This window comes from Pseudopodoces humilis, chromosome 19 (genome assembly GCF_049639895.1).
Source record: "Pseudopodoces humilis isolate 2021_Gansu_Grassland_sample_001 chromosome 19, ASM4963989v1, whole genome shotgun sequence".
In the NCBI taxonomy this organism is placed as follows: Eukaryota; Metazoa; Chordata; class Aves; order Passeriformes; family Paridae; genus Pseudopodoces; species Pseudopodoces humilis.
Window position 1 is genome coordinate 497,863 of NC_142218.1, and position 20,375 is coordinate 518,237.

A 20,375-nucleotide genomic window follows, 5' to 3' on the forward strand; every position below is an offset into this window, starting at 1 on the left:
GAAATTGTATGACAGTTTGATTATATACAAGAAAATTCCTTTTTGTACACATACACTGTTGAGAACCACTTATTTTTACTTTTTTTTTTGCATAGCTTTGTTTGTTATTAGACAAAAGTAAAATTTAAGTTCATTTAAATTCCTCTTCATAAGCCAAACAAGAAACATAAAAAATACTGAAGTGCAGATGGTGGTAATGTCTTGAAGCTTATTTTGCAAGTTTGAGCAGTTGCGTTTCTGGAGTATATCAACAATCGGACATATAGTACCTTGGCCATCAGTTGCTCAGACTTCTTTTGGTCACTTCATAGATACTGAAAGTGGTAGAAAATATCAGAAATTATTTTAATTCATCCTTTTCAGAATTGTTTTGTTGCTTTTTGCATCTGCAGAACTTGTGCCTAGATAAACAAGATCTGGTGTAAATAAAAGTGAAACTTTTGTGTAATACAGAAGTGTAGTGTGCCTACCCTGTTGCTTCCACAGTAGTTTAGAGTGTCCTAGTTCAGAAGTGGAATAGAACTTTTAAGCATGAAAAAAAACTTGTGTTTGGTTCTCATCCCTTTTAATTTGACAACAGATGTTTCTCTGAAAGATATACTTTAGGCCACAGTCTGGTGGTTCTGTTTTTGCATTCTAGGATTCTGTGAGCTAGATGATGAAAGTAGTTATACTCGCTGTGGGTGCAACCCCACCATCTTGCTTAAGATTAAAATTTTTACCATCCATTCACCTCTAACTCAATTATTTTCAAATAGTTAAAATACCTTGTCTTCTTCCTCTGACCCTCCCATTCAATCCCCAAGGAAGATACAGACATTGCTGTAATATTATTGAGGTAGGATTCCAAATTTAGCATGCTGTTCAGTTAAACTTTTCTTGGCAGTTTTATTCAATCTAGGATGCACTAATGCTTTAGCTAAGTAGTCCAGGTGCATTCTGGAAGAATACCTTGTGCAGTGCACTGTCTGTGAGTTTATAAATGCATCCTGAAGACTAAATAAAAGTAAAAATTTTTGAAGCAGGATTAAATTCTGTGTTGGACTCAGTATTTCTGTCATGAAAACATCACTTTGTGAGATTGAATGGTTCATAAAACAGAACCCTCTTGCCTCTTTTTGAGAGTTCTGCACTCGAAGTGCCAAGTCACAATTCTGTACAAATTGCAGCAACTAGCTTGAATCCTATTTGAATGTACAAGCCTGGTTTTGTTGTTTATAGTTTTGTCTGAAGAGACTTTGTGCCTTTGGTTTGAGACACTGTGTTGACAGTGCAGTTTTAATGACTGAAGCTGTTAAGGTGGAATATTTTGAAGGAGTCATTAATGAGACTATAAAACTTTGTTATGTGGTAACCTTTAACAAACTGTCAAAAGTGTGATATTCCTTCAGTTACACTGTGAATACACTCATGCTTTTAGGAATGTATGTCTGCATACTTGTGATGAGATTTTGAGGGACCTTTTTTGTAATTACTCAGGATTTTATATGAATACTTCTTGTACAGAGGATGACACCCTGAGTGAGTCATCTATGGATAGCTTGCCTTGGAGTGATGATGACTGCAGTCAGGATGTTGACATAACCACCAACCCTGATGAAGAAGTTGAAGAAAGTGATTTTGAGATTGTTCGGTGTGTTTGTGAAGTAAAAGAAGAAAATGACTTCATGATTCAGGTATGAAGTGGAGGGCAAATGTACATTTCAGTGAATGTAGTGGAAGGTGTCAGTGGAGAAACTTCTGTTTGTATATGAAGTAAACTATTGTTGTCCTCCAAAGCCATAACATTTTTTTAAGTAATGTCAGGATAACTGCTATGATAGTTAACTTTTGCTTCATAGTACAGTTCGGGATTTTTAATTGAAGGAAAGAGGGAAAATTCACTCCAAGTCGTAAATAGTTGGTTTGTTATTTGTGAATTCTTTTAAAAATAGAAGGCTTACTTGATTCTGAGAACACATATTTGAAATCAGTGACTTTTTAGGCTCCCTCTAATTTAGAGCCCATTCAGAACATTGCCATGAGATAGCAGTGTACCTCCCGTTCCTCTGCCCTGCCAAGAAGCTTGACTTACACATAGAATTCTCCAGACAGGCTGAAAGAAGCAAAAAACACCAAAACAAGCAAACAAACAAAACAAACAAACAAAAAGCAGAACTTATTTTGTGCATTCTGTGGTAGTCTGCAAATTCAAAGTTCCTAATCTGCCTAAGGCCATCTGTCCATTTCACATGTATCTGCTGTTTTTAAACCAGCTCCACAGAAAACTTGGAGAGGCTCCTTTTATCTCTCCTGCCTAAAAATGTTGATAAAAACCTCCTTGGAAGTTATTTGCCTATTTACTTTTTGAGATGTTTGTAAATTATCAGGAAATTGTTCCCCTATGTAGCTCCTTTGAACCATCCCACCCTGTTCCTATTAATTTCAAGAGGTGAAGTAAAAAAGATCAATTTCTTCATAATTTTTTACTCTAATTAGAGTTTCCATGCTATTTAATTTCTATGCTTTTTCTCTTAGTGGTGAGTTCACTTTGCACGCCTTTGTTTTAGTGTTGGATCTTGACAATGCAGGGCAAAGGGTACCTTATGAATTAGTAGGAGAGGGTGGAGTGATAGGCAGTGGTCAAGTTTAGGTAAATAGCACCGGACTGTAGAGGAGAAAAAAGGAGTCTGGCAGTGGTGACTAAAGGGGCTAGATGTCCTCTGCAGGAGATGGTTTACAGAAAAACACAGAGAAATAGCCTGGAGTATAACTGGCAAAAGTAAATTCAACACTAGGTTAGAATTGCAGAATTAAGAGAACTGTCAGCTGGCTCAGGACACTTTAAAAGTTCATGGGCTGCTTCTAAGATTGACTTGCTAGATTGAACTAGTTTGGGCGAGTTTTTTTAGCATATTGCAAACTTTTAAACACTTGAACTGTTTTGTGAAAGAATTGGCTAGGAGAGTAGGTTATTCTCTCTGAAAAAGAAATGCAGATCAGCAGTATTGTGAGTACCTGCATTCTTTATAGGGATTGAGGTGACAGGAAATATGCTGGCACATGGGTTACCTGCTTGGGTTTGTTGTGTACCCATCTTGATACCAGAATGAGGAGCCAGGGAAGTTTCTTCATGATTCTGGCTGGAGGTTCATTCCTCCCAGTACACATGTATCCCCTCCTCTCTTACAAGAGGGAGAATGCTAAGCATTCTCTTTGAGATGTGTTCATTGCCATGAAGGTGCCAAATTTAGAAATAATGCACGAAAATATTAATTTTAAATAAATCAGCACTTTCTTGTCCATGAAAGATTAGGGACCATTAAGGTTTAATGAAATTAATACACAGTTAAAATGGGAGTGTGTTCCTTTAGGTATCTAAACTAATAATTTTCCCCCACATTCAGAAGATTTTATTAAAAATTTTCTTTGACCTCTACTTGCCTTAAATTAATTGTCTTGAGCAATTTGTGTATTAAGGATGTCATTCATTGCACTGGAATGCAGAAATCTGGGTTTGCATTTCTAGAAGTATGTGCTTCAGTTAGTAGAAGTTAAATCTGGAAAAAGAAGTACAGAAAAATAGTGTATTGTTGGTTAGTGCTTTTTTGTTCCAGTCTCTTTAACTCTGCAGGGAGGTTACTAGACTTCATTTATGGAGCTGGCATAAAGCAGCAGGGTAGCATTGCCCTGTGTTCCTTCTGGAGGCACAGCACTCAGTTTTTGTGGTGAGGCCCAAAGAAATCTAGACAGACTGTCATTGTCCCTTCTTTCTAGTTTTTATACCTAAACATTGGTGGAATTTGTGTATAATGCAGAAAGTTCTGGGGCTGAATTTGATGGCCTCAGAGGTGATGGATGTAAATGGACTTGGGATATTTTTGTTCTGGAAGGTGAAAAGCTGCTTTAAAAACATCTTTTGGGTTTGGTTATTTATTTTGTGACTGAAATTTCAATTTAAATATTTTTTGCACAATGCTGTATGTTTGTTTTTTTCTAAATCTCCTGCTTGGCATGCTTTGAACCTCTCTACTAATCCCACCTGGGCAGGGATTAGCTTCCCAGAAGCATGTGCCAGAGCAGTATCCTGTACCCTGGCAGCCACAGTGTGCAGTAGGTTAAAGGATGGACCTGTGCCCTGGAGGGGTGGATATTTAAGTGTCAGTTGAGTAAAATTTTTAAAAAGTTGGGATGCTTGTGCTGGTTTGAAATTAAACCAGCGGGAGAAATGAATCCCCACAAATACCTTGAGACAGATTTCAGGTCAAAGTTACAATTTAATAGGAAGATTACAGTAAATGCAGTGATACACAAAAACTGACCCAGAGTCAAGACTACAGCCTGGTACCCTGTTGGTCGGGATGGTGGTCTCAGTCCCATAAAGCAGTGACAGCAGTCCTGTTGAAATGATGGTTGAAGTTGAGAGCAGTGGTCCTGTGGAAGGTCTGATCCTGAAAGTACGGGTTCTCCTCTAGGTCTGTCCAGGAGTCGTGGTGTCCGAAATCCCCAAAGCACACAGAATATTTATGGTCAGATACAGGCAGGAATGCTCAGTACCTCCCCCAGGGTGGGCAATTTCACAATGGAATGATGTAATCCTGTAGGTGATAGGATATTTTGGGGAGTCCTTGATGGCCTAGGTCTTTACAGCTGCCCACTGGGGCATTGAGCAGTTATGGCCCACTGCCAGAGATGACCCCCTTAAGCTGGGTGTAAGTTACCACTGTTCAGTCAGTTTGTGAAGACAAAGAAACACTAGCCTGATGTATCTGGATTGGGGTGGAGGGGGTTGCCTCTTTTCCTTATTTCCCTCTTTCACTTGCAGCCTGGAGAGTTGGGTGTGCACCTGGCAGCTCTTGCAAACGACCCACCGTTAACAGTTCATCAGGAATAATATAGATGGGAGTAGAATGGTTACAACCCCACTTGTAACCCAGGACAGACTCTTCACTAGAGTTCTGGGCAAAATTGCCTGGAAAATCACTAAGTGTAGCCCTATGCAATATGGCATGATTTATGGGATGCAGGTGTAACTAGATCTAGGAACTCCCTTCTTATTTTTAGCACAGTCTATTTCTGTGCTAAAATTTTTCACATTTTTCTGGCTTTAATTTGTGAAAGGAGGATTGTCTCTCTTTTTTGAAAGCATCTCCTAACTGCTTTAGGACCCATACTGGAAGGCAAAACATTAGTGATCCCATCCTTCAGAAACCTGTTTCTCCCTAACCTTTTACATTCTCAATTCCCAGAGCTTCTATTTCCGCCACACCTAGACCACTTATTTAATGCAGCGAAGTATTCAAAGTCTGGTTGTCCTTTTCTGTTCCTCCTAGCTTGAGGAAGGGCAGGAGATAAGAGCATTAAAGTGGTGTTGAACACAGATGAAATGTTTAGCAGGTTGGCATCTTTGTAGGTCAATGACGAGCAACATGTGAGATTCCCTGCAGTTGCTTGTTAGGGTTTGGTTTAGCACATATTGTAGTCCTGCACCACTGACAACATTTCTGCTTTTGGTTTATGCTCTGATATCACAGTTTCCAATCAAAACTGACTTAATATTCTTATGTGGGGTTTTGTTCCATGTTTCAGTGGTCTGTAGCCTACAATCAAAATTTTGTCTCATTAAAATACTGATGGGAGGAGAAAATGACAAAATGTAAATATTTTTTTTTCCTGCTTGTGAAAAACGAGGTTCACTCTCCTGATACATTTTAAAAGGTTTAATATAAACAAAAAGACAACAGGAGACAAAGACAATAAAGCAAAAGGTTAAAACTGCCAGGTGCTTGGCTCTCTGCCAAGAGCACACCTGGTGTCTTGGAAACACCCTTTATATGGTATTGTGCTACATGGACTTTCATGCATATTCAAACTTTTCCAGGAACTGTTTTTCATGTTTTCATGGCCACTCCTTGCATCCGCCTTTTTAGAGCATGCATGTTTCTTGACTTTGTGGTTTTAATTCCTTTCTTATCTTTTGATTTGGGCTTGGGCTCCATCTTCCATAGGTGGTAAGTGTTGATAGCGGTGTTGAGTAGCCTGGGCCTCATTCATCTGTTCACTGGGGGTTATCCTGCCTGCTCAGGCAGGACCTGAACCTAACGTCCAAAATTCTTCTGACCTATGCCTGAATTCTAGCTAATAGCAGGAGAAAAAGACTGCATTCACATAAAAGCGATTATAACATTATACATATAATATTCATCTTAATACTTGTGAAATGCCAATATCACAATATGTATTTATAACACTGCTCTGGAACAGCATGGCTCTAAGAGCAGTGATTGCATTTTAAATAGTGTAACTGTGCTAAAGAGATACAAATTATATTCAGTCATTGCCAGTATGATTGTCCTGCCTTGGAAGGATGTTGGAAGCTCTTAAAAGCTGATACAACTCCATCTGCACTGCAGGTTTGTATTAGAGCTACCTTTGAAATGGATAAAATGTCAGAGATACAAAAATCAGTAAAGCATAATGCTAGCTAGTCCTGTGTGACATAAATATCTCTGGGATTTGATAATTGAATGTGGTTTCCTGTTTGAGGGGGAGGCTTTTGAATTCAGAAAAAATTATCTGTTGTGGTGAAAAAAGCTTGATTGCTCTGTTAGCTGTCCTGGTTACATACACATGCATCTCATGAAAGATTTTAATTTCCAATTTTTGTAACTTTCAGGATCTCTGCTTCCACTTTTTAATTCTCATTCTAAAGAAACATACATGAAAAATGTGTGGGGAGGGCTCACATTTTATTATAGTCTGATTCTGTAATATATTTGCTTGTAAGTGGAAGGTGTTGTGTGGGTATTAATAAACCTTTTTGTCTTAAAATATGTAGATCTTGAGTTTCTTAATTGACATGATGATATTGAGCTCCTATAGCCTTCATTTCTATTAATATGCACTTCTTGACTTTGAACAGTGTGAAGAGTGTCTGTGCTGGCAGCATGGAGTCTGTATGGGCTTACTGGAAGATAATATACCTGAGAAATATACCTGCTATGTTTGCCAAGATCCTCCAGGTACCGAAATTTAAGGTTACAGACCCTTGTTATATATGTAGTAAATCTGCTAGTTTATCTATATCTAATCTGTATCTATATCTATCTCAATGAAAATTTGCACTATTTTTTCCCCTGTGTCTGTCATTGTAGTAGGTAAGTTTCAGTTTCAGAAAGTTAATTTATGTGAATGTCCATGATTCAGTATTGTGGAATTACAAAAGGACGGGAATGGAAAAGAATGTTTTCACTGTGATGACCATCTGTCACATATTTGCTGTAATAAGGATTGTACTATTTGACTGTGGCAAATGAGTGTAGAAAACACTCAGGAAGCTCAAGCAAAGACTCCTCACAAGCACATCTTACGGTATTTGACTGCAGGCCTCCCCCAGCAAATCAGGCTTATGTGTGCTTTAAAATCAGCACAAGGCTCCTGGCTCTCCTCAGCAGTGGCTCTTGTCATTTGACTGCATTACCTGCTGTCATGGTTTGACACTGGCCAAACACCAGGCACCCATGAAAGCTGCTTGCCCACCCCCCCTGCTACAGCTGGGCAGAGGAGAGGAAAATTTAACGAAGGGTTCATGAACTGAGACCGGGAGAAAACACTCTAAGGGCAAAACAGGCTCAACTTAGAGATACAAAGTGAGTTTATTACCAACAAAATCAGAGGAGAATGATGAGAAATAAAATGAGCCCTAAAAAACACCTTTTCTTCCCCAAACCCTCCCTCCTTCCTACCAACAGCGCAGGGAGACAGGGCATGGGAGTCTTGGTCAGTTCATCACCCAAGGTTTTTCTTCCACTGTTCAAGGAGAGGAGTACTTCCCCTGTGAGACTGTGGGGTCCCTCCCACGGGTTTCTCTGCAAACCTCTTGGACTTGGGTGCAATCTGATAAGCAGCACTCTGCCCAAAACTGCTGCAACGTGAGTCCTTCCCATGGGCACTCTTCCCAAAACTGCTATGGCGTGGGTCACTTGTCCACGGAGTGCAGTCCTCCAAGGACAGGCTGCTCCAGCCTGGAAGCAGGGGTTCTCTCTCCCACTGGATCACAGCCTCCTCCAGGCATCCACCCACTCCAGCATGGGCACCTTCCCTGCTGGTCTGTGGATCCCCATAGGCTGCGGGTGTATCTATGCATCTGGATCCCTGTATCCCCACTGACTGAGGGTGGATCTCTGTATCCCCTGTGGATCCCCATGGGCTGCAGGGGCACAGCCTGCTTCACCGTGGCCCTCACCATGGCCTGCAGAGGAATCTTGGCTCTGGTGCCTGGAGCATCTCTTTCCCCCTCCTTCTCCACTCACCTTGGTGTCACCATGTTGTTTCCCTCACATGTTCTCACCTCATCCTTTCTCAAACTAAAAGAAAAAACTATGTGCCTTTGTTTTGATTTTCTTCTTAAATCTGTTATCACAGAGGTATTACCAACCTCTCTCATTGACCCAGCCTTTGCAAGCAGCATGTCCATTTTCAGAGCCATCAGGGATTGGCTCTTCTGGACATGGTGGAAAACTTCCAGCAGCTTCTCACAGAAGCCACCTCCGTGGCAGCACCCCCTCCCCCCAATCGGGTGGTGCAAAAGCAACACACCTACAATAACCTATATATTGGTATTTACCTGGGGTAACACAGTCAGAGTTGATTAAACAGTGTGTTCTCTCCTCCTTAGCAGATAGTTTTAAATGTCTTAGTCCATCTTACACAGCACGTAAAGTTACACTTAAGGGAATATTTTCTGACTTTCTACTGTATGGATTACAAAGCCTTGCTGAAAGTGAAAATGGATGAGGTTTGGGCTTGAGTCTATGGTTATAAATGGCAAGAAAATGGATCTCTGTTCACCTGATGAAAAGACCTTTTTGGTTTATACACGTATTTGGATTGTAATCTAAGGGCTTATTGACTGTTGAAAGCTGCCAACTCTTTTGTTCTTTAACTCATAGATTTGTGTAATATGTTTACTGCTGTTGTTTGTACTCCCCCAGTGAAGACATTCTACATCTAAATATTGAACTTTTACTACAGAGACAGCAATATATTTAACGTTTTTTAGAGTATCTTGCTTCTAGGATTTTCACCTTCTATTAAAGATCTTATGTTTAATGTCAGTTGAATGTAGTTTTAAATGGAACTGAAATGCACACACCAACTGAAGTTGTGTCATCACACTTGAATGTGAGTGCTTTTGTGCAGCATCTGATTACAGTTTCATTTGTTTAGTTCATCATTAACTATTTGAAGATTTGAAATTCACATTGGAGGGGTCTTAATTTTTACCTCTGTCTTGAAAAAGGAAAATATGTCCAACTTTTTGACTGTAAAGATGTCTTTTCAGTGGCTCTCCTTTTGGCTTGAAGTGAGTTAATAGGCTGTATGAATCTGTAAAGAGGTGCCTTTTAAAACTGGGCATGGCTATTCAGCAAACTCTTAATTAAGAGTTTTCCCCAGTCTAAACTGCTGGAACTTATAACAGCACCGCTCATTCTATTAGAAATAAAAGCAAATTAAGTGTAATTTTGTCTAAAAGCTGTACTAACTGCTGTTTTACTCAGGTCTTTTTGAGTCAGGTGGGATTTTTAAGAGATTTGTTAACATTTACTCTTGTTTAAACATGATCAAGATGATCATGTAGCACAATTGCTTGTGGCTGTAGTCTGGTGTCTTAAGGTTATATTTTTCAAAAGGGAGCACTTTTTATCTCAGGGTGCACATAACCTCAGTTGTTCAGGTGACCACGAAGCTCTCAAAGTCACTATTTTATTCTTGTGGACTGAACTCCACTTTCCATCACAGATGTCAGCTTCTCTAATGCAGAAATTAATGAGGGAGGGCTAATGCAGGTGGCCAGGAATGTCTCCAATGTGGTTCTGACCATACAAAAATTCTGCTCAACTTTCTTCTTGATACAGTGTATCTGCCGGGAAGGTTGAGCTGGTACAGCTTTCAGAATTCTTTTTACCCTGTAGTGATTTCTGATGCCACCTAATACCCATGGATTGCTATGTAGTGCCAGCCTCAATCTTACCCTGCTGCCTAGTAACTCTCTTTTCTTTTTCTTTTTTTTTTTTTAAACTTCTCCTCTAACTAACTAACCTGCTTATGTTGAAGACCTTTTTGCAGTTACAGTTCTCAGTCTGTGCTCCAGTTTTATCTCTGGTTTTGTGGGCTTGCTGCCTGGGCTGTCCATAGGCAGTGGCTGATGTGATTGTTTCTGCAGGTGCTGAGCTGTTCACTGAGAACATCTGTAGTAACTGTACATTTTACAGGATGTGTGGGAACTTTTGTTAGGTATATAGCATTAAGGTTTTTTGTGTGTGTTTGCAATTTAGCAAGCATCTTTCCTTGTAATACTGTTTGTTTGGCAGTTTAAGTTACTTCTATTGATGCATTTATCACATTCAACACCATTTCAGCTGTTGCTGATATTCAGTATCAAGAGTTGATATTGATATCTGTCAAGACAGAATTATCATTATTAGAAGCTTTACTTATGCAAGTTTTCTGTCAGAACCTCATCCTTGATTCCTTCAAAATGCATTTTTGCACAACTGTACTAATACATATTGATGTTAAAAACAAGACCACTGGGAGGCTGATTGCCTTTTTCTGCATTTGTCTGTCTGCGGAGAGCTCCATTCAGGCTGTAATTTCTGTCATAACCATGGTTATACTAGACAATGTGATAGATATACTGCTAAAAATACAGCTTTCTTAGCCTCATCTTAACTGCCTGTTGTGAATGTCCTTTGGTGGAAGTTGGTGTCAGAATGCTTTTACAGTTGGGAAGAGGTTTTTGGCTTCTTGTTTTACAAGTTCTTCATTTCTTCAGGGTTATGTCTGCTGTTACAAGATCTTCATTGGTTCTGTTGATAAGAACAAATAAGCTGTTGCAGTACCTGGAGATAATCAGAATTATTACCAGCAATGTCAACACATCATTTTAATTCACTCATTACTGTCACTTTAGGTCAGAGGTCCAGCTTAAAGTACTGGTATGAAAAGGAGTGGTTAAGTAATGGTCACATGCATGGCTTAGCATTTTTGGAAGAAAATTATTCCCACCAAAATGCCAAGAAGATAGTGGCCACTCACCAGCTGCTTGGTGATGTACAGCGAGTGATCGAAGTCCTGCACGGGCTGCAGCTGAAGATGAGCATATTACAGTAAGCAGTATTTCAGTACCAGCCAGCATGTTCTCCTCGGGAATTAGACTGCAAGTATAAAAATAACCAGAAATGCAGACTTGCATTTGTGCTCTGTGAATTTGTAACATTGAATTGCTGATGTGATCTTGGGAAAGGACTTGGCTGCTTGAAAACTGTTTAAGTGGGTTGTGTGTAAATGGACAATATGTATAGAAAGGTTTAAACTAATAAAACTAATAATGACAGATTTTACTGAATCACCCACATAGATTTTAAGTAAGAACAGGATAGACTTATAACCCATTGCACCATTTTTGCAGCACTTGCTTTCTCCATTACAGGAAATCTGGTCATAACTTGTCCAAGAGGAAACAAATATTTTTGTTTGGTACAGTATGTTGTTCTGGTGCAGTGGGAGAGTGGTAGCACCCTCAGCAACCTGAAGCACTTCATTTCTGAACAAAGGTCATTTTAGCTGTATATACAGAAAATAATATAATTAATTATATAAAAGGTTTTTTTCTATCTAGTCAACTTTGTATTGCTTTTCAATGTGTATTTTCCTATTTAAAGTCATCCTTGGGTTCTGATCACTGAATTTATTTTTTTTAAACTCAAATCCAGCAGTTTCAAATTTATTTAAATTTATTGAATTCCGTAATTGTAATTTATTAGTTGATAAATTGCACAGCAGCAGCTATTCGAAAACAAAGTGCTTTTGGCATTCTTTAGACCCTTTCCCCTAATCTGTGGTGATGGAGGAGGTCCACTGACCTCTTAAAGCATGTGAGTAGCCATTTTAACATAGGGTTTTGCTTTTCCATTTTGGGATCCTTTAGTTAGGTCTGTAAGTAATCTCTTTCCTTTTTGGAGAAACATAAATACTGTAAGGCCACTTCATGGGCCTTTTGTTAAAGAGTGACACTTGAGTTTCAAGCTTTCCAGTTGTGAATTGAGATTTAGACAGTACTGAGGTAGGGAGCACTGGGCATGTGTGTGATTGTTGCTGCAGGTTTTGTTCCTTTTCTCTCCCATGCTAAAGTCAGTGTGATGGCCTAGCTTAATTAAAGGTAAGGTGCAGGCAGTCCTGTTTGGATCATCTGGTTAAAAGTTTCAGCATCTGTTTTCTTTATCATGATATAAATCAAAAGAGATTTGAAAAATTGCTGAATTAGAGTAATTATTATATTGTTGATGCAGATCAACACATAGAGGATGATTTCACAGGTGCCTGAAAGGATTAGGAGAATGTTGCTCAGTGTTTCAAGGAGGTGGCAAAAGACCCAAGGTGATGACCCCAGCAGTGCCATGGAAGGGTGAACCTTCAGCAGGCAGGAGTTAAAAGGTTATTCGGGTATTAGCAGTTGAATTTTCATCCTGAGGTAACTGGTGCATCATTTTTCAGAAGAAATTTCTGTCTTTTGTAAAATTATCCCTTGCTCTGTTCTGAGCAAACTGTAGTTTCTTTAGGTGTAGCAGAGTGGAGCTCAAGCAGAAAGCTTTGGTAAATGAACACCTGGCTTTCACTTTCCCAGGCATGCCTTCTGGATAGTTCACCAGGGAGATACATCCACACTATGCCAGCACTGGAGGCAAAGGTGCTTCTATGAAATAGTCTGAGCACATCCTTGGCAGCTGTATGCACTCTGTTTTCTTCTGAAAGACATTGAAGAGACCTGAGCTGCTGCGGAATGGCTTAGAAAGGAGTTACTACCAAAGTCAGGTGGTCATGTTTTGTTGGGTGGTTTGGTGAACAGCCAGAATAGATGGATCAGCTGAATAGAATAAGTCAATCCACTTTTGCAGGGAAGCAGAGATGGGGGCTTGAGGGAAGCCCTCCCTTTCTGTTTAGCCCAGTGCAGGTGCTTTAGAGTCAGGATTTGCTCTGCTGTGTTCCTGCAGCCCGTAGCAGCTGAGCTGCCAGCCCTTTGAAGATAGTATTCTGCTTTGCTCTCCTTTTACTGCCGTTTTGATGCCTGACACAAGGAAGAACATGGGTTATAATGCTCACTCGAAATCTTTTGTTTGTTATATCTGGAATAATATGATATCTGTAGTTGCCCCTTCTGCTGGAATAAATAGTGGATTAGTCAATTTGAAGACAATTAAAATTAGAATTTTTCTAAGAACAGGTTGGAACACTGCTACAATGTTGTTTTACCATTCCTTACTAAAAATATTCTAGTTAAAATTAATTTCTACTGTTAATAAATTGCAAATATTGAAGCAAAATGTTCCATGAAGGACCAACATTGGTGAGGAGTTGTATGTGTCTATTTGCAGCTTGTTCTTCAAGTCTTCTATTAATCTAAACGCTTGGCTTTTTTTACTGTTTAATTATTCTTAATTTATTTATGTAAGAGGATAGTTTGCTTAGTCACTTTGGCATTTAAATTGGGTGGTTTACTTCTTTATGTTTGAACAGAAATAAAGAACACCCTGACTTAAAGCTTTGGTGTCATCCATGGAAGCACATCACGGTGGATGAAAAAATCCGTACAAGACACATCATTCACTTTGAGGAAAACTGTTGCAAAGAGGAGACAGCAAGTTATAGAACTTGGAATGGGACAGTTGAGAAACCTTCAACAATTCCTTCTGTGGAGGAATCTTACATTACAAGTGAACACTGTTACCAGAAGCCTCGGGCCTACTACCCTGCCATAGAGCAGAGGCTGGTTGTAGAAACAAGAGGTTCAGCCATGGATGACGGAGTAAATAGAATAAGAGAAAATGGGGATGATACCCTCTCAGAGAGGTTTGGTTGGAATCTGGACCAAGAAATATGCAAGACTGAAAATGAATCCAAACACAGTTACTCAAAGGTATTTTTATTAAAATAACCCGCTCTGGCAAAGAGCATGTGTTTGCCTAACAACCTGCAAACTTCAGCCTTTTTAAATACTTTTTGGTCTGTTTGTCTTTGTTTTTCTGTTAGAATGTTAAATTTAAGTTGTCAGTAACAACTAAAATGATAAATGTGATCAACTCCTTCATTTTATAATTTAAAAATCTAGGTTGACTTCTTGACCTCAAGTAATTTGAAAAGTGTGGACCATGCATTATGGTCCACTGGTAGTTCATTGCTGCTTTCTTTCATGTTTTAAATGAAAAATAAACACTAGCAAAGAGAGAGAACAGGCCAAGCATGTATAATACTACCAAATACACTGGTAGGCCAACTTCGAATTATTTCCATCTTGATTTCCATGTTCCTTCTAATAGCTAAATTAATTTTAGGTTCTAAATCAGGCAGCAGTTCAAGATGGAAAAAAAAGGGTATTGGGCTGAAGTGATTTTTTTAAGACTGATCACCATGGAATAGTCCTGTATATTCTTCCTACTGGAGCACTTCAAGTTTAGCTTTTCAATGCTTGATTCTCATTGTCAGCTCTGTCAGCGTAGTAGAGGCCTTTCTACTCCCCAATGCAAAATTTTTGCTTCTATTAGCTAGTACTATTTCCTATTAAATGTGGGCTGAAAAATGTTGAAAACCCTCTGGGAAATGAATGAAACCTCTCTGCTCTAGAGCCAGGCTAGGAGAGCTGTGAGTGTTCATCTGGAGAAGGATCCAGGGAGACCTGAGAGCCCCTTCCAGTGCTTAAAGGGGTTCCAGGAGAGCTGGAGAGGGACTTTGGAAAAGGGATGGAGTGACAGGACAAGGGGCAATGGCCTTAAGATGAAGAAGTCTAGATTTTAGATGGGGTATTAGGAAGAAATTCTTCCCTGTGAGGGTGGTGAGGCCCTGGCACAGGTTACCCAAGAAGCTGTGGTTGCCTCATCCCTGGACGTGTTCAAGGCCAGGTTGGACAGGGCTTGGGGCAACTTGGGATAGTGGGAGGTGTCCCTGCCCATGGCAGGTGTTTTAAAGGCCTTTTCCAACCCAGACAATTGTATAATTTTACGATTCCGTTAAATACTGAGCTCCCTTTTTTTCAGATAAAGGTATAGCTCTTACTTCATCCATATGTAAGTTGTAATTTGCTGTTTTTAACTTCTCTGTCAGTCTGTTGAGATTGTGTTATGTTTTCTAGAAAGGAAAATATTTTAGTTCTTCAATCTAAAAGAGCCTTTTTCTAAAGGCTCATATTTCAGCAGAGGAATTAGAAAAGTAGGGGAGTAGAATGAACACTACTGATGTTGTAGTCAAGTTCTGTAAGGAGTAGTAATGTTTGTTTGGAGATGGTTCAGTGAAAGTTTTAGTAGAATTTAGATTCCTTAAGGAAAAATCCCTTTTCATTCCTGAATTGTTTGCTCTTTAGTTGATTATTGTCAGGTGAAAAACAGCTTCAGCATTCCCTGAGATGCACAAATTCAGTGCTGGGTCTTACAGATGAAAAGTGGCATGTATATGTTATCTTCAGAAAACCAGATGCTTGTGAAGTCCAAAAGCTTTTAGCAAAATACCTATGAAAATATGTTTATATTTAGATCTTCATGCTCAAACCAGTTTAGTATCTGTATATGGTCTGTGTCTCTCCCACTCACTGGCCTAGGATGACTTGAGCAATTGGGGGGGACTGGGAGGACTCAGGCAGTTCAGCTTCCCAGTTCTGTTTCACTGTAAGAAATATTTAATATGCATATTTCTGCTAGGTGAAAGAGTCTGTCTCTAAGAAAGTCTCTCCAGAGGAAGCTATTGAAATGAAATTGCTGGAAAAAGACAAAGAAGGAGTTATGAACTCACAGCTGCAGTGGCAGCTCAATCTTTTAGCTCACGTGGAATCTCTGCAAGATGAAGTCATACACAGAATGGATTTCATTGAGAAGGAGCTAGATGGTAAGTAGTGTTATTCTAGTTTAAAAAAATAACTTTTTTTTTAACTGAATTACTGGTTCAAAACATGTTCAAAACCAGAATTTTACTTCTTCAGACCTACAAAGAGATGAATGTTCCATTATCATATCTCCCAAGACATACTGCTGATGTGGGGTGTGGATTTTAAAACAAAGAGCAGAATTTCACAGAACAAGTTCTAATTAGGCTGTCTCTAAATACTTGCATCAGATGTTGTACTGGAACGTCTTTGTGTCTTTTTGGGTTTAGGTTTTTGTAATTTTCCAAAACTCTTCTCTATGTCTGCATTTCTCGGTTCTTCCGGGCCTCACTGGCTATGTTAGCCCGTTCTGGGTGGCCTCTTCAGTGCACAAGGCTCTTATCCTTTCCTCTCTCTTCTAAATTCTTCATTTAAATGTCTTTTTAAGATTTTCATAGTAATGGAAAAACTTATAAGCCCTTCGTGTTGCATTAAATGATTCAGGATAGTTCTTCTTTACTTCGTTAAGTCTGACCACTGGTTGTGTAGTGGTTACAACAGCAGCTTTACTTGCAGGGGAATCCAACTTCTGCGCAAGTACGAGTCCTCTCTTTGTAAGGTACTGAAAAGTTGGACAGCTAAAGGGCTGTTTCATGTAGTGAAGATCAGTCAGGGCTGTACTGCCTAAAGAAACTCTGGTTCCCAAAAGTTAGACTTTTTGTACCTGCTGTGGAGCATGGGTCTGTGCAGTTTGTTGCTGCTTGGAGTAGGAACTTGCTTAATTCAAGGCGGTATTTGTCAGTAGTGAGTGATGCTGCTGGTTCTGCAGCAGGTGCTGCCCATGGGTAAAGTTCACCTGTTGATCTGGTTGGTGGCAGTGGCTGCTCTTGGTAGAGGTGTATTTATTCTGTCTTCAAGGCTTCAGTCTTCATCTGCAATACTGGCAACATCCCCAGAAGTCATCATAATCCAGCCTGACCACCTTCCTTGTGGGTGTGTTACACTGTCACTTGTCTTCTGCTCCTTGTTTCCTACTGAGAAGCTTTTTAAAGCAAGAGTTCATTTTCTTTGTGCAGCACTCTACTGGCTCATGCTTTTGATCTTCATCCCCATTTTGTGTTACCCAGTTCTGCCTTGGTCAGTTGTATACCATATTGATGACAGATTTCTTTCATTCTGGTAGTCCCATCCTCGATGGCATAAACTCCCTGTACCACTGTGTCCTTGCCCTGGAATTGACACAGATCAGAAGAAGTTTAGCATGAGATTTCACAATGTCTTGTCCAGAGTTTTCCTTTCCTGCTTTTTCCTAGGAACAGCATCTTCTCCCCCCATCCCCATGTGAATTATTTGGTTATGTATCAAAAGTTACTTGCAACTTGTGTGAGGTGTTCAGTTCTGTGATTTCTCAAATAACAGTGTTAAAAATATTACCCACTTCTTTCTCAAGATTTACAAAAGATTTAAAGAATTCTTGTTTTGTGACTTCAGATGAGCTGTTTGCTGAGAACTACAAGTTCTTAATGACAGTGGCACTCAACTGAGTGACAGTTTTTGTTTTCTTTGCAGTTCTGGAGAGTTGGCTGGATTACACAGGAGAGCTGCAACCCCCAGAACCACTGGCTCGACTCCCCCAGCTCAAACATTGCATAAAGCAGCTGATAACAGACTTGGGCAAAGTGCAGCAGATTGCACTGTGCTGCTCCACGTGAGGCTGGAGAACACTGGGCAGTGACTGTGTGCAAAGCTGGAGTGTCTGATGGGAGCAGCTCTGAATCTGTAAATGAAATTAGCATGCTGGTTGCATGGGATGCAGATTGACTTCAGGGACTTGTGAAGAAGTGTTGTTCAAAGAAGAGCAAAACGGTTATTTCAGGTCTATTAGACAATTACAATGCTGTGGAAAAGGTCATACTCTAGTCTCCAGAGGTTGCCTGTTGGTTGATTAGTTACACTCAATTTTCACTCCTTACAAGTTGCTCATCAGAATGGTAGAATTTTTCATCATTAAATTGACTAAAAATTGTGCCACTGAAGAACAGTTCTAAGAGCCAAAAAAATTTGGTTGCCAGGGGTTGTAAATAACTTTGCATAATTTAAATGACTCATGCCATGTTTTATTTCTTCTGGTTTATGCATACTAGCACTCAGTATTTAATCATTAGGAGATGTTATAACAGTTTCAGACTTAGTAAGTATGAATGTCCAGCTCTTGACTATAAAATGTTATGTGGAGGTTTTCAAGTAACAGTGGCCTGACCCACACTTCTGTTACAGTAAATAATGTAGCAGGAGGTCACAGGTGGATTGCACTTATTTTCAGAATAAATGATTGTTTTCCATATTTATCCTGTCATTGTCACATGACTTGGTACTGGGAAGTCCATGAACATGGTGTTTATGTGCATTCTTGAGCTCTTAAATCTGGCCATCCTGTGCCTCCTGCAGCAGTTGGGTGGGATACCCTCCTTGCAGTAGTACAGAATGTCACCAGGACAGGACTGGAGCCACACTTAGAGTTCAGACTGCAGCATGGTCTTTCATAGATGTGATGTATTTTCTACCCATTTGTTAATAATTGCCATTCCGGTTATATTTGGAAATGTAGATTTTTTTCAATACTCTGGATGTGTTCATTGTAAAGACTTGCTATGAATGTGTGGTTTTGGGAATCAGTTTTTGTGTAAATAAAGCCTCAAGATCTATGCATGAGGTGCTGTCCTTGCATACAGTGAGTGGGTTATTATCTTTAATGGTCTGTGTTCACAAAGTCCCTTTTTATACCTTAAGTTTTAGATTTTGGTTTCTATGTACTTTGTAATAGCAAAGTGACAAAGCTGCTGGTGTTCAGTCATGTTATACAGAATCTTTGGAACATTGTGAGCATTTGAGAGGTTCAGAGTCTTGGAGCTGCAGATCACCACTCCTGAAATAATGGCTGCAACTTTAGTTTTCCTTCACAGATATTGCTGAGTTCAGTTCCCTGTGGAACATAGTGAGCTGGTTTTGCAGTGAGAGGGCATCCTAAAAAGCTGTTACCCTTATTTTATTGTGTGCAATGGTACTACCAAAGGGTAACATTAAAACAGAATTGTAATGGAAAGGCCCATGCCTGTACAAATTATTAATTTGGAATATATATCTGTAATGTGTTTATTCACAGGCAAAGAATAATGAAAACTTGAAATATCCAATACTGTTGTAGGAGTTACAGTCTTTACATGGTGAATATTTTATTTCGTTCAGAAAACAAAATAGTTAGGATGCTCTAGGTAGTAACTAAGACTTCTATATCAAGATTCAGTTCAGGGAATAATTTGTCTCACAGTTTTATAATAAAAAGTTGGTATTTAGTGAATACAATGTACATACAGCAGAAAAGTAAACTTACTTTTCTGTAACACAATTGGAATAAAACTTATATGGTATTTCAAGTATCACTTGGCTCTCTGAAGGTGAGTCCAGTTCTTATACCTTGGCTCATTCCTGTCAGGTACCTGAGCATGTGTAGCTCTAGAGGAGGTGATGGTGACCAGACAGCCAGAACAGCATCAGAGGAGCCCCCAGGCAACTGGTGATTTTCAGGTGAAACGGACCAGAAACCTGGACCCTGGTTATAGTCTGTAAAGCAGTATATGGCTGCATGGGAACAGCTTGCTTGTGCTCCCAGTCTGAGGGCATTTAAGCACTCAGTCCCTGAACAGGCTTATTGCTTCAGAAGGGGATTTCTTCCCAAGCAATGGCTTTTGTATGCTCATTGTGTGTTTTCACTTGTCAGTTTATTTTTCCTCAGGGCAGTACTGGAGGTTTGGAAGAAAAGGCAGTTCCCATGGGTAGATGAAGTTGCAGATCCTGAAGACTTGCATCCCCAATATACAGTCCCTTTAGTAGTGCTGGGGAAGCCCTTGCAGATAAAGACTGAAAATATTTATTTAAAATAGAGTAGTATTTTATGTGTTCAGGGAAGATTCTTCATTGTGCTCTGCCTGGATTCATTTCTGTCCCTTTTTTTGCAAGTTTCCTCATGGTTATTTTTAGTCTGGACCAGCTGTTCAGACTGACGGGTCACTTTTTTGTTTCCTTAAATCACTGGTAAGTGAATGCAACGTGGAGACTTGATGAACTGAGCAAACATTGCACTGTGGGTACACATGTGTTTGTTAATGCACTATTAGAACCAAGGGGCTGTACATAGAATTTTGTTTTGGAGCAATATATGCAAAACTTGAAAACTTCTGTATCTTGGTGTTTGGAATAAATAAAAAAATAGGTTTTTGTTGGTTAAGTCTTAGTAAAGTCTTTGTTTCAATTAATGATAACTCAATAAAATAATTCTGGAATTTTTTCCTTTACATTGCTATGAAATGCAAGTACTGTAGATTGTCAGGTAGATACATCTCTTAACTGTTGCTAAAGTCTGGAAATTGTTTTCCAGATCTGGTACATAAATATCATTAATAGTGTGTTGGATACTGTTTAATAAGGC

The 20,375-nt window shown here is 39.5% G+C and overlaps 1 protein-coding gene across 10 annotated transcripts in view; it reads left to right on the plus strand.

Annotated features, from left to right (window-relative positions):
- The window catches only part of PHF20 (PHD finger protein 20), a 78,241-nt gene extending 58,067 nt beyond the window's left edge, over positions 1 to 20,174 (plus strand). For 9 of the 10 annotated variants that reach the window (XM_014260784.2, XM_014260785.2, XM_014260780.2 and 6 more), the window contains 6 exons: positions 1,480 to 1,676; positions 6,902 to 7,001; positions 10,955 to 11,150; positions 13,558 to 13,957; positions 15,729 to 15,912; positions 17,459 to 20,174. In XM_014260784.2, coding sequence (XP_014116259.2) covers positions 1,480 to 1,676; positions 6,902 to 7,001; positions 10,955 to 11,150; positions 13,558 to 13,957; positions 15,729 to 15,912; positions 17,459 to 17,601 — 1,220 coding nt within the window. In that variant the 3' untranslated portion in view covers positions 17,602 to 20,174. The remainder of the gene's footprint in view (positions 1 to 1,479; positions 1,677 to 6,901; positions 7,002 to 10,954; positions 11,151 to 13,557; positions 13,958 to 15,728; positions 15,913 to 17,458) is intronic. The other variant, XM_014260786.2, reaches the window with a different exon arrangement.
- Positions 20,175 to 20,375: the final 201 nt, after the last annotated feature.